Below are 12,802 nucleotides of genomic sequence, written 5' to 3' on the forward strand. Positions count from 1 at the left end.
ATAGTAATCCTACAACGTAAGCTATGTCTAATGCAATCAGCAGCATAACTCAAACTACCTATGATACTAGCGTACGCGAATTGATTAACACTGCCACCTGTGTTTTTAAACAATTTAACACTAGAGTCATAGACTGTACAAGTTGGTTTACTTTCAAAGTAGTTGTACTTCTTTAAAATCTTTTTTATGTAATGAGATTGATCTAAAGAAATTCCATTTTCAATTCTTGTAATCTTGATACCTAGGATTACTTCAGCTTCTCCTAACTCTTTCATGTCAAATTTTGCACTCAGCATAGATTTTACATCATTTATGAAGTGAAAGTTTTGTCCAAAGATTAACATGTCATCTACGTATAAACATATGATAGTACATAACCTATCTTCAATCTTATAATAGATACATTTGTCACTCTCGTTTACTTTGAATCCTTTGGACATGATTAAGTTGTCAAGCTTTTTGTGTCATTGCTTATGAGCTTGTTTTAGACCATAGAGGGATTTATCTAGTTTACAAACTTTAGATTCTTGACTGTGAACTATGAAACCTTCAGGTTGTTCCCTATAAATCTCTTCTTCTAAATCATCGTTTAGGAAGACAGTTTTGACATCCCTTTGATGGATTAAGAAATTGTTCAAGACCGCTATAGAAATCAACACTCTAATTGAGGTGATTCTAGTGACTAGGAAAAAAGTGTCGAAGAAGTCTATGGTTTTCCTTTGCCTAAATCTGTTTGCTACTAATGTAGCCTTATACTTATCTACTAATCCATCAGGTTTAAGTTTCTTCCTTAAAACCCATTTGCAGCCAGTGGGTAAGTCAACTAGGTGCCAAGTTCTATTGGATTCAAGAGAGTCCATTTCATCATTGATAGCTTATTGCCATAAGTTGGCATCTACTGAGTATAAGGCTTTTGTTAGATCTTTTGGATCTTCTACGCTATACATTTCAAAGTCTTTTATGGTTCTAGCTCTCTTTCTTCTTCTAGGTTCATGATCAACTTTCTTATCTTGTGTTTGGATCCTAATAAAAGGTAGACTACTTGAACTTTTCCCCACTAGTTTGGCTATTTAAGCCCCCACTATTTCTAGATTTAAAAGAAATTTTATCCTCGAAAAAATTTTACATTGTTTGATTTTATGATTACTTTGTTCTCTAAGTCATAGAACCTATAGGCTTTATTATTTTCTGTGTACCCTATGAATGCACATTCATAGACTCTACTGCTAGTTTTCTTCTTTTTAGATTAAGTATTCTAACATAGGCTAAACAACCCCAAGTTCTAAGATAAGACAAGTTTGATGTTTTATTCTTAAGGATTTCGTATGGTGAAATTTTACTGTTTGATTTTGGAATCATATTAAGGACATAATTAACGGTCTTAATTACTTCATCCTACCAACATGATGCTACTCCTGATTCAAGTAAGATAGAACTACTAACTCAGTTAGAGTTTCATTCTTGATTTATGCTTTTCCATTCATTTTAGGAGAATAAGGTGTAATTATGACCAATTAAATTATGTCACATCATCACCGTAAATATGGTCCAATAAATAAATGGGCTCAAGCCCAAGTTCAAGAAGCATATGGGCCCAAGTCTAAGCCCAATTTGCAAATGGGCTCAAGTCCAAACCCAACAAACAAATGGGCCGAAGTCCAAGCCCACCAAGCAAATGAGCTCAGGTCCACCTAAAAGCCCATAAAGACTTGGAAGATCAAACTTTTCTTGAATTCCATAAGACTGAAGTTCAAATAGATTTACAACTACAACATCCTAAAGACTGAAGATCAAGAAATTCTAAGTTTTTAACTTGTATTCAAGAGAAAACATCAAATGAGTAAATATTAGAGATTGTATTCACAATATTCATCAATATATCAAAGTTCAATTCCATAAAATACATTTCTTCGAAATCTCGTGTGAACAATATCTTTCCAATTTTAATTTATTTATTTGTATATATATATTAAATATTTCAATATTCAATATTCAATATACATTTCTTAATTTAATTGAATTATTTCTAGATCAAAACTATACATATATTTTTTAATTTTCAATTTTTTTAAAGCACATACATTAACAAAATATGTTATTAAAAAATATATTAAACAAATTAAAATGATAATAATAATAATCGAGAGAAGTTAATGGTAATAATAATAATTGATAGAAGTTGAATATCTCAATATTCAATATTCAATTTTTTTATTAAATTCATATTTTCTAATTTAATTTGTTTATTTCTAGATCATTTTTTTTTTCATTTTTCAATTTATTTTGAAAAAACACATATATTAAACAAATTAAAATGGTAATAATAATAATTGAGAGAAGTTGAAGCTTACTCAAAATAATAATAATAAAACAATTGAAGTCACCAATGCACATTTCTCATGTGGGTATTTGAATAAAAAAATTTAATGTTTATAGCAAAAGAAAAAAAAACAAGAATTGTGAAATAATTTAAAACTGATCCATGGAAATTATGGTTCGATTCCAAATTAAATTTAGAAAACCTAACCAAATTAGGAAACTGCGTCAGAAATTAAATTTATTGTTGTATTTGTTACAAAAAAATCAATAGGAATAAAATCAAACCTGATAGGGTGTGATTTTGGATAAAATAAATCATTTTTTTTTAAAAAAATAATATAAATAAATAAAGATGAGATATTGTCTAATATAAATTGATTTGCTTTTCCCCCACAAAATGATAGGTTTTATTTTTAATATTTTATAAAAGTTTTTTGTTTTAAAAAATTGATTATTTACTTTTAAAAAAAATTAAAACCTTAGCCATTATTACTACTATTATTCTTTAGAGAATAAAAAAATATATAGGATAAAAATAGGTGACTAAACATAGATAAAATATAGATTTTAAAAAATAAGAGTGAGATGAGATAATAAAAAGTATTGTTTATTAAACAAAAAAATGCAATAGAATTTTATTCAATGTATTTTTTAATAACATATTTGGTTAATATTTGTGTTTTTTTAATTGAAAATAAAAAAAATAGATATGTATAATTTTGATTAAGAAATAATAAATCAGAAAATGTGAATTTAATAAGAAAATTAAATATTGTGATATTTAAAAAATATATAAAAATAAATCAATCAATCAAAAAAAACAAATTAAAATTGGAAAGATATTAATTTTAATAAGTAAATATCCTTTTATTATTGAAATATTGGCATAGGATCTACTAATATATAAATAATAATAAAAAAAAATCCTAGACTCATAAGTAATATATATATATAAACGATTAAAAAGAAGAGTTTTTGTCATTAGTTTTGACCCCACCTCACTTTTTAGAACTATTTTAGAACTTTTTAGAATAGTTTCTCAAACAATTGTATTTTAGAAGAAAAAAAAATTAATAATACTTTTTTTTATATATATAATTTATTTTGAATATGATGATTATTAGGTTGTACATAGATTTTGAATTTAAATCAAACTATTATAAGAAACCGACAACACATAATACATTGGAAGGTGATTCTATTCTTAGCTCAAAATTTTGATACTTTTTAATAAAAACGTAAAACTCCTTTTTATGCAACATTTGACTTATTAGAGATGATACTCAATACAAATACATAAAACAACCAGTAGACATACTATAATCGTCAATTCCTTTGCTATAGTACACACCATAATGTTTTAAATATCAATACATTGTCTTGAAAGGCTTATAAACCTTGAGATCAAGCATGACACCGCTAATGGAGCCAACAGCAGCAGCAAGAGACACCAAAAGGCATCCCATGCTCATAGTTTGAACACAAATCCACTTGACACTCCATTGTCTTATCTTTTTCTGGACAATATACATCTGAATAGGAAAATAAACTGTCAAGGGCCAGAATTGGAGAGCCCCGATAATTCCAACGATGTCGTTGAAGAAAGGGATTAACATAGCAATGGTGGTGGTGAAGCAGACGAAAAGGGACCTCCAAATGAGTCGAAAGAGGTTGATGTTGTAGGAGTGAGAAGAGGAGATGGAGAGCTTGTATTCTTTAGTGATGAAGGGTGACTCGGGCCATGCTTGGGCAGCCTTCTTTTCCACAAAGGCAAAGATGGGCTGGCTAAGGACTTGGTAGGCGCCCACAAGGTGAACAACGATGGCGACATTGGCAATGTCGATGAGCCAAAAGGGATTGTAGAAGCCAAAGCCAGTTAAGAGATTTCCTGGGGCATTGTTGCCGAAAGCTGCATAACCACTGCACCCGCATAGTATGTAGAATAAGGTGGTCAATATAATGCTAAACCTTGTTGCTTTCTTCATTGTCTTCGCTTCTGATGGTGGACACTTTATTGTATCCTGTTATGGTTTGAAATAAATTACTCATAACATTTCATTAATGTATAGTTCTTACGTCATTTGCAATCATAAAAATTCTTTTGAATTATTAAAAATATGTTCCCAATGATCCATCTGAAACTACACATTTCTACATTCATCTAAAATTTAATTGAACAGCAACATATGGATTTTTTTACAAGTAATGATGTTAAATGAAAAAATATCTAAATTGTTTTTTTTTTTTTTTCATTCTTTTAAAGAAATGATGAACAAAAACAGATATGATTAGGTGATAAAACATTAAATATTTGAAGAATAAAAGAAAGAAAAAGGAACTTACAGGCTTAGAAAGTAAGCTTCTTATTGTGTTTATGCTTTTATAGAAATGTCTTAATTATGAATCAATTCTTCCATTATGTTTTTCTTATTCTTTATTTATTTTTACAATTATTATTAAAAACTACGGTTCTAAGTTGTTATTATGTCCTTCATTTCTATTATTTTACTTCTTTATCAACTTGTGGCCACCTTCATGCAACAAAATCTATTCCCCTAATTTTTTTATTTCTTCTTCTTCTTCTTTTTTTTATTTCTAAATATGTTGACTTTTCATTTCTTTATTTCACTATATATTAATTTCTTTATTTTAACTTTTTTTTTTCAAATATAACAAAATAAACCTAAACTTTTTCACAATATAACAAAGAAAGTATAAATTATTTTAATTAGTTAGAATTTATTTTAGGAGAATTTTCACAATATAACAGAAAAGTATAAATTATTTTAATTAGTTAGAATTTATTTTAGGAGAATTTTCAAAATTAGTAGATTTTATAAAATATTCAAATTCTATCCTTTAGTGATAGAAGACTATCTATCCATAGTTTTGCTATTAGAGAAAAATTTTAGGAGCATATTTAAAATAGCAAAATAGCAAATTGCTATAGCATATCAACCACTATCAATAATAAAATTTGGTATCGGTTAAAAATATTTTGTAAAATCTCTATTTTTAAAAATTCTCAAGAGTTGAATTTAAGTGAAATAATATTGAGTTATCCGAAAAGAAAGGTAGTTTTTGTGATTAATATTACCTTCTAAAAAAAGAAGAAGAAAAAAATGGTGTGGAAGATTCTATGATTTTTCTTTATTATTATATATGAATTTAGATGAGAACTACTTTTTCTTTCATTGGTAATTATTCTTTACAGTTGGTTTTGTTTTTTGTTTTTTTGAAAGTAGAGTAGCTTTTGGGATTTAGTATCCCAAAGGAGTAAGAAATATATTTTTCTGCTTGGCTTGGGATTTTGAATTTAATTTCAAATATATTAAAAATGAGTCAATTTTGTTAAATTTTTTATTAAATTTAAAAGTAATTTAAAATAATAATAAAAAGAAAGAGGGGTCATAAATAAAATATACCTGAATTTCAATAAGGACAATTGCAAAAGAATAAGCAAAAGCAATATCTCCAAGTGCTTGAAAACTTCTCAATTTCTTTTCGGTTTTACTTATCGATCCCACACTTACTCCACTAATTGTTCCTTTAAATCTCCCACTTTCTGCATCAAATTAAACCAACAATAATCATTAACATAAATAAAGATATATATATATATATCTATTATTCTTTTTTTTTAACTTAACTGCTGTATTTATTTATACTCATTAACTAAATGATACTTTGATTCTATGCTTTTTGTTTTTAAAAAAGTAATAGTAGTTTATCCAATCACTTTCATGCCCTAAATTCTACTCTAGAATCCGTGTAGTAAAACAGAAATGGAAAAGCATTTTGAGAGTCTGTGTATCTCTCATCTACTTGAAACATTTTTATTTTTCAAACAAAAATTAATTTCTTTATTCACATCTTCCACTACAATCAAAATTGATTCTACTAAGTGATAGAAATGTATGTTTTTTTCTTTTTTGAAAATCTTTTTAAGATTCCACCTCCATGAATCCTTCTAAACTCTTCTTTGTTTTAATAATAAACTTGTGGAGTTTGTTTCTTCTTCCAAAGCTTTTAAGTTAACCCTAAATTTTAAATTAGGCTTCTTTTTATTTTTTATTTTTTAATTAAGATTCGGAAAAAAACTTTTGATTGTAGAAAATAAATCAAATAAGTTACACCAAATAATATTCTTTTAAGAAAAGTGATTTTCACCGTCTTTTTAATAAAAAAAAACATTTATTTAAAAAAGTTATTCCAAATATGCTTATTAAGAATATTTTTTATGATATCATGAATTAAAAATTTACAAATGTTTTGTAGTTTGGATTAATCAATCCAAAGGAAAACATATTTTCAGTTAGGGATCCAAATTTAGTAACGTTTACGAAAATGGAGTTAAATCAATAATGAAATATATATGTTTGTGTAGTTAAATAAAAAGAATATGAGAAGAGAAAAAGTGAACCTGCCACTTTGGCTATTCCAAGGGAAAGGCCAATGAAAGAATAAGTAAAAGACATGATAGCAGCGAGTGTAGAGAGCCACCAAATCTGATCAAAATTTGGAATTTGAGATAGAATTATTTCCACAACTCCAAAAGACATCATGAATGGGTTGCTTGAAATATGACATGGATTTTTTCCACCACTACTATGAAAGCAATTTGACCTTTTAATTGCCCTGCCAATTAAATTAACAATATCACTTTCTTATCTATAATTTTATTTCCATAAATATCACTTTTATCATTATTCATCTTGTTAGGCATTCTTAAATATCTAAGACAAGTTTTTTAAAAAATAATAATCTAACAACTCATTTTTGTTTTTAGAATATGACTATGAGAAATTGTTTAATTTTCTATATATTTACGTAAAAAAAATGAAAATCATGAAACAAACACACACACACACACATATATATATTTTTATAATGATTTTCAGATTTGAAAATTGGAAAACAAATACAAAAGTCCTGTAGATGGAAAGTAAATATTAAAATAAATAAATTTATGTGTGGAAATCACGTGTCTATGAGCTTAGTCATAAAAACACAAATGGTTATCAAAGAAGCATTATGTGTTAGCTTTTAAAACTTGGTTTTTCAAAAGTTAAATGTTTATAGAAGAAGATTTTCGTCTTAAATTATAGTTTGGAAATGTTTTGAATGTTGAGCTTACATCATACTGATTGAGGACGCAATCTGATATCCAATTGTTATTCCCATCAAGTTTATGTTCTGCATTACTCCACATGCCACCATATGAGCTTCACCTAATTTTAATGAAATTAATATGTCAATAAATATATATGATTTAAGAAAACATTGGTTACTAAAGAAAAACAAGAATATTTCATACCAAGGAGGGAGCGAACGGCATGCATGTAAGTAGGGTTTCTCTTTCCAGTAAGAGGATCACCGGAGCGATAGCAGTCGGCAAGCAAGCATGAGGTGTAGTGACCGATGAAGGCGAACAACAACATGACGGAGGGACCGACAATCCACCCTAGCTGAGCAATCGCCCATGCTAACGATAACACACCCGAACCAATAACCGTAGTGATTATGTGAGCACTTGCCGTCCAAAGCGTACCTGATTAATTAAAACATATCATAACATAAACAACACGGAGATGTATTATATTATGTGAATTAAGAGAGATATTGATTATAATTAATTATATATATGAAAATATGTAAATACGTAGGTGAAGTGATGAGGTACCGGTTCGTTTTGGGTGTCCATCATCGTCGAAGCTAGAAGAGTCGTTGAGGGGAAGCACAGCCATGGGGGTGGCGTGGAGTCAATGGATAGGGGAGATATGGGGAAAGGTTATGGAAGGTAGCTGTTTATATAAGAGTTTCAAAAGAGGAAATAATAAAGAAAATAAATAATAATAATAATAATAATAAAATAATGCGTTTTGAGAAGGACCCCAGTTTTAAGAAATTTTCTATTATTTCAATTATTACCCTCAAAATTTGCAAGTGAGAGTGGAACCTCAATGGGTTGCAAAAAAACTGTCGTCCCACTTACCCACTACTGTATTATCATAATTGATGATGGTTAATTAAAATCAAAAACCCTCAACTAATAATTTTATTGTATTAATCTACACTTTATTCTTTGAAGATTGTATCATTTACACTTTATACTTTATTCTTCAGAAGATTGTATCATTTATATTCATTCCAACTCATGATGGTATTAGTTTAAACTTGTAAGCTTTTATATATAAGTACATATATCAACCTAAAAACTACAATTTTTTTTTACAGGTGTTTATCAATTATTAAAGACCTGAACTTTCATAATTTTAATTTGGGAGGAAAGTCAAGATTGATGAGTTATTTATGAATGAATAAGAAAGAAAATTAGTTTAGAAAATTCTTAACTAATTTGAGATTGTAGAAATACCTCTTTAGATATTCGTCTTAGAGAACATGTGCACGTAGGGATATAGTTGAAAAAGAAGGGGGGTTTATGCATGTTAATCTTTTGCTCGATATCTTCTTCTGATCTACATGATTGCTGTCAATTTAAATAGACATTGAAGCTTGATTCCAATCTTCCGTTGATCTCTGGGTTTTGCATGTGATCCAATTTGGATATAAATAAGGTCAAAGTGTGAGATGTGTTTTGTCTAACTCATCACTCATACCAAAGCATTCTAAAAGAAGGTGAAGGACATCTGTCCTTTCTTTTGACAACTCAAACATATACACAAACACATTTCAATTTGCCACACCAAAAAAAGAAAAAAAAAAAGAAAAATCTTTTTTATTCTACATTTTCCTTTTACTTTATATTTGCTACCGTTGAAGATCAAATTTACACTTTTTAATTCAATTTTTTTATTAAATACTAATTTTAAGTTATTATTATTAGTATTAATAGAGGTGAATTTAGATAAATAAAAGAATATTGAAACTATTTACATTCTACACCAAACAAAAAAAAAATGGAGAAAATATATTAATTTTCTTTTATTCCAAAAATATTCTTGATGTTTTACTCAAATATTTGCCCTCCATGACATATTCTTCTAATTTATTTATCCATGGTTTTTATTCTGATCTTTGTTTGTTTTTTCAATAATCGTGTTCATCCTTTTCTTCTTATCAGCCTCTTCGTCTACCTCAAATTTAGGGCTTCATAGCCAATGTTTCCACGTCCATCATCGGCGACACTTTCTATTTTGATAATCTTTTTTTTCCTTTTCTTCATCTTATTCTTCTATATTCTTGAATCACTTTTAATTATAATTTTGTTTCTATTTAAAATCAAATTTCAACCAAACTTCATCACAATGTGAAATTAATAAGAAGACATGAAAATAGAATTCTTGAAAACGATAAAGTGATACTTACTTGCAAGATTAATAGTAATTAATTCAAATCGAATAAAAAGAATATTATACTCAATTAAATCTTACATAATTCAATCAAAATTGTTTGTTAGTGTAACTCTTGAAAATAATCATAAATTAGCATACATTACTAGCATATCCACAAAATTTCTTTTGCTAACATTCCTTTTTTCTGTTCCTTCTCTTTCTTCTTTCGTTCACATCCACAAAATTGAGTCTTATAGTTTGATACAAAATTTTTCGGAGAAACTGAAGGAAATGAAACCAGGAATTATTGCAAATGAAGTATTTTTATATAAATTTTCTATCATTGTCACATAATCATCTATCATTGTATACCAGTGATAGTTATCCATCACTGTCTATCTCTGATAGAAAGTAATAGATAACTATCATTGTCTATGTACCAAGATAAATAATTTGCATATATTTTTGTATAGGAACACACTGCTTTTGAGCGGAATGAAAATGGAAATTTCAAGTTTTGTTTCATGGCTATTGGTTCATCTATTAAAGGTTGGAGGTACAGTAGAACTAACATACCAGTTGATGACACATTTCTGAAATGCAAGTTTGGTGGTACTTTATTAGCAACCTCAATAGTAGATGGTAACAATAATATCTTTCATCTTGCATTTGCTATTGTTGACTTAGAAAATGATGCATCCTAGAAATGGTTTTTAGAAAATTTGCATACTTATTTGGGGGATCGTGATCATTTAGTCATTATCTCCGATAGACATTTGAGCATTCCAAAGAGTTTTTTAAGTGTATTTATGAATGTTGAGTTTTGTGTTTCCATGCAACATGTTTTCAAAAATTTGAAGAAGTGTTTCAGAGATTCTTTTATCAATCAATTTTACTTTAGTTGTGCTAAATCTTATACTTTTGATGACTTTGAGTTCAACATGAGATCTATGGAGTCTATTTATACAGACATACGAAGTTATCTTAGTAATGTTGGATTTGAGAGGTGGTCTCGAGCATATTCACGAAGAAGAAGGTACAATATGATGACAACAAATCCTTCAGAAAGTGTTAACTCGGTTTTGAAAGAGGATAGAAATTTGGTTGTTGCAAGTTTACTTGATGGAATTAGAGAGTTCTTGCAAAAGTGGTTTCATGATCGAAGAGAAGCTAGTTTGTCAATGAAAACAATTTTAACCTCTTGGGCTGAAAGTATATTACGTAAGCAACATGAAGAATCAAGAAGTTTCTGGGTAAGAGTTCTTTTATTTTTTTTATTCTTTTCATTTAGATATATTATATCGATAGAAGAAAGAAAGTCAGCGATAGAAGTTTGTCACTGTATATCAGTGATAGAACTATGAATGTTTATTTGTAAATGTTGATTTTTTTTCTATTTTTATTTTGTAGGTTCATCCTATCAACAATATTGAATACAATGTAATGGTCGGTGATAAACAATTGATAGTGAAGTTGAACTTGGGATCTTGTAGCTGTCGAGTATGGGATTTTCATGAGATTCCTTGTTCTCATGCTCTTGTTGTTCTTTGGATGCTTAACCTAAATAGTTATTCTTATGTGTCTGATTATTATCATTCACAGACATTGTTGTCAACATATCTAGGACATGTGCTACCAATTGGAGTTCATTCAAATTGGAGGCTTGTAAACGACGACATTGGAGCTTTACCTCCTATTTTTAAACGTTCAGTTGGAAGACCTAAAAATTTAAGAGTTCCATCAATTGGTGAAGTTAATAGTAGCTCAACAAGATGTAGTAGTTGTCATGGCAAGGGTCATAATTCTAGAACTTGTAAACTTCGTCAAATTAATCAATGATGTAATCATTATAGTTGTATTTTTATGTTGGATCACCAAATGGATTTATATTGGAATTTATGAGTGTTATTTTTTCAAATTCTTTATATGAATAAACATTGTCGATGTCTTTGTTTGTATTCAACTTTGAATTGAAACATGTGGTGTATAAACTCATGGAAACTCTATGTATATATTTTCAAATTAAATCCTATAAAATTGAATCGACATTGATACCAGTTTCTATCATTGATAAGAATGCATTATCTAATAAGAACTGATAATTTTCTATTAGTGATAAAACTGAGAGAAACTATTAAAAATAAACTCTATGTATCAATTCTTCTATTTTTATTTAAGAAGGGGGCTAATACAGAGAAAAAATTATTTAACACGTGTTGGTTACTTCTTTAAAGCATACATTTAAGTTAAGAATCTTGGGTGAGTTAGATAAATTAGATGGTTGGTGAGTGTTGTCTAAGTATGACGATGCTTGTCTAGGTATTGAACATTTGTAAGGTTTAAGCTAAGCATGGGTAAGAGAAATGTTGAGCTTACATGTGTGTAACAATTTAAGAAGGAGCTAGCAAGCTTAAGGGAAATTATAGATGACTAATCCAATTTTGGACTAGTATAAATAGGGATGGAAGGTTAAAGAAAGGAACGTTATGCTAAATTCTTGAGAATACTCTAGTGTAAAAAAGAATCACAAGGTGAGAAGAAGGTCTTTGGGGAAGTAGGCATTTTGAAGAAAGGAATTTAGTCAGTGAGTGATTTTCCAATGTAGTAGTTTCCTTAAGGAATGAATCCTAGTCTTGAATAAGGGGTCACACCTTCTCACTGACTAGAGATCAGCTGAGATTAAGTTTATAGGTTGAACCTTAAACCAATTGTTCAATAGTTGATTAGTGAAAATAAAGGAGCAAGATGTAACCTCGGGGGTAAAATGGTATTTTGACCCAGTCGAGGTTACAGAAAACTTGTGATAGATTAACTTATTGATTATGGTTATTTCAGATGGACACAAATATATCTATAGTGAGGAGAGTGCAACTACAAGAATTTAATGGAAAAACCTATTAGCTAACTAATGTTGATTATCGCGATCTAAAAGGATTTAGCCAGTTAATCTCAAATCGTTGAAACCCATGATCTATAGGTCCATTAGATTTCCCTGCTGGCTCATATGAAATTTAACTTAGAACAATATGTTGGAATAATTTGAATTGTTTGAATTAGGTAAATATTGAGAAACCGACAAATGTATATGATATAATCGTCGGCTATAAGTTTAAGATAGAGCTTTATGTTTAAATTTGATTTAAATATTACACATAAATAGGCTTTATGTATTTTTTGCATGTAACTTG

General features: G+C 28.5%; 2 protein-coding genes across 2 annotated transcripts; one reads left to right on the forward strand and one right to left on the reverse strand.

Moving 5' to 3' along the window:
* Positions 1–3,523: 3,523 nt before the first annotated feature.
* On the reverse strand, positions 3,524–8,118 carry LOC101221938 (amino acid permease 4). The gene is made up of 6 exons (XM_011655642.2): positions 8,003–8,118; positions 7,637–7,870; positions 7,457–7,550; positions 6,743–6,957; positions 5,745–5,884; positions 3,524–4,340 (listed from the first exon to the last, which is right to left on the reverse strand). The coding sequence occupies exons 1-6, from the start codon at positions 8,064–8,066 to the stop codon at positions 3,687–3,689; spliced, it is 1,401 nt and encodes a 466-aa protein (XP_011653944.1). The 5' UTR covers positions 8,067–8,118; the 3' UTR covers positions 3,524–3,686.
* A 2,446-nt stretch (positions 8,119–10,564) lies between these two features.
* Positions 10,565–11,453, forward strand: LOC105435382. The gene is made up of 2 exons (XM_011656096.1): positions 10,565–10,867; positions 11,025–11,453. Exons 1-2 carry the CDS (start codon positions 10,565–10,567, stop codon positions 11,451–11,453), a joined length of 732 nt encoding a protein of 243 aa, XP_011654398.1.
* Positions 11,454–12,802: the final 1,349 nt, after the last annotated feature.

The sequence above is a fragment of the Cucumis sativus genome, chromosome 4 (genome assembly GCF_000004075.3).
Source record: "Cucumis sativus cultivar 9930 chromosome 4, Cucumber_9930_V3, whole genome shotgun sequence".
In the NCBI taxonomy this organism is placed as follows: domain Eukaryota; kingdom Viridiplantae; phylum Streptophyta; class Magnoliopsida; order Cucurbitales; family Cucurbitaceae; genus Cucumis; species Cucumis sativus.

Excerpts from the sequence above, each read along its gene's own strand:
- LOC101221938 (XM_011655642.2), bottom strand. The coding sequence starts at position 8,066 with ATGGCTGTGCTTCCCCTCAACGACTCTTCTAGCTTCGACGATGATGGA. Across the intron at positions 7,871-8,002 it reads TGGACACCCAAAACGAACCG|GTACGCTTTGGACGGCAAGT; the intron begins GTACCTCATCAC and ends TTAATTAATCAG. Across the intron at positions 4,341-5,744 it reads TTGTCCTTATTGAAATTCAG|GATACAATAAAGTGTCCACC; the intron begins GTATATTTTATT and ends AAACCATAACAG.
- LOC105435382 (XM_011656096.1), top strand. The coding sequence starts at position 10,565 with ATGGAGTCTATTTATACAGACATACGAAGTTATCTTAGTAATGTTGGA. Across the intron at positions 10,868-11,024 it reads AAGAATCAAGAAGTTTCTGG|GTTCATCCTATCAACAATAT; the intron begins GTAAGAGTTCTT and ends TTTATTTTGTAG.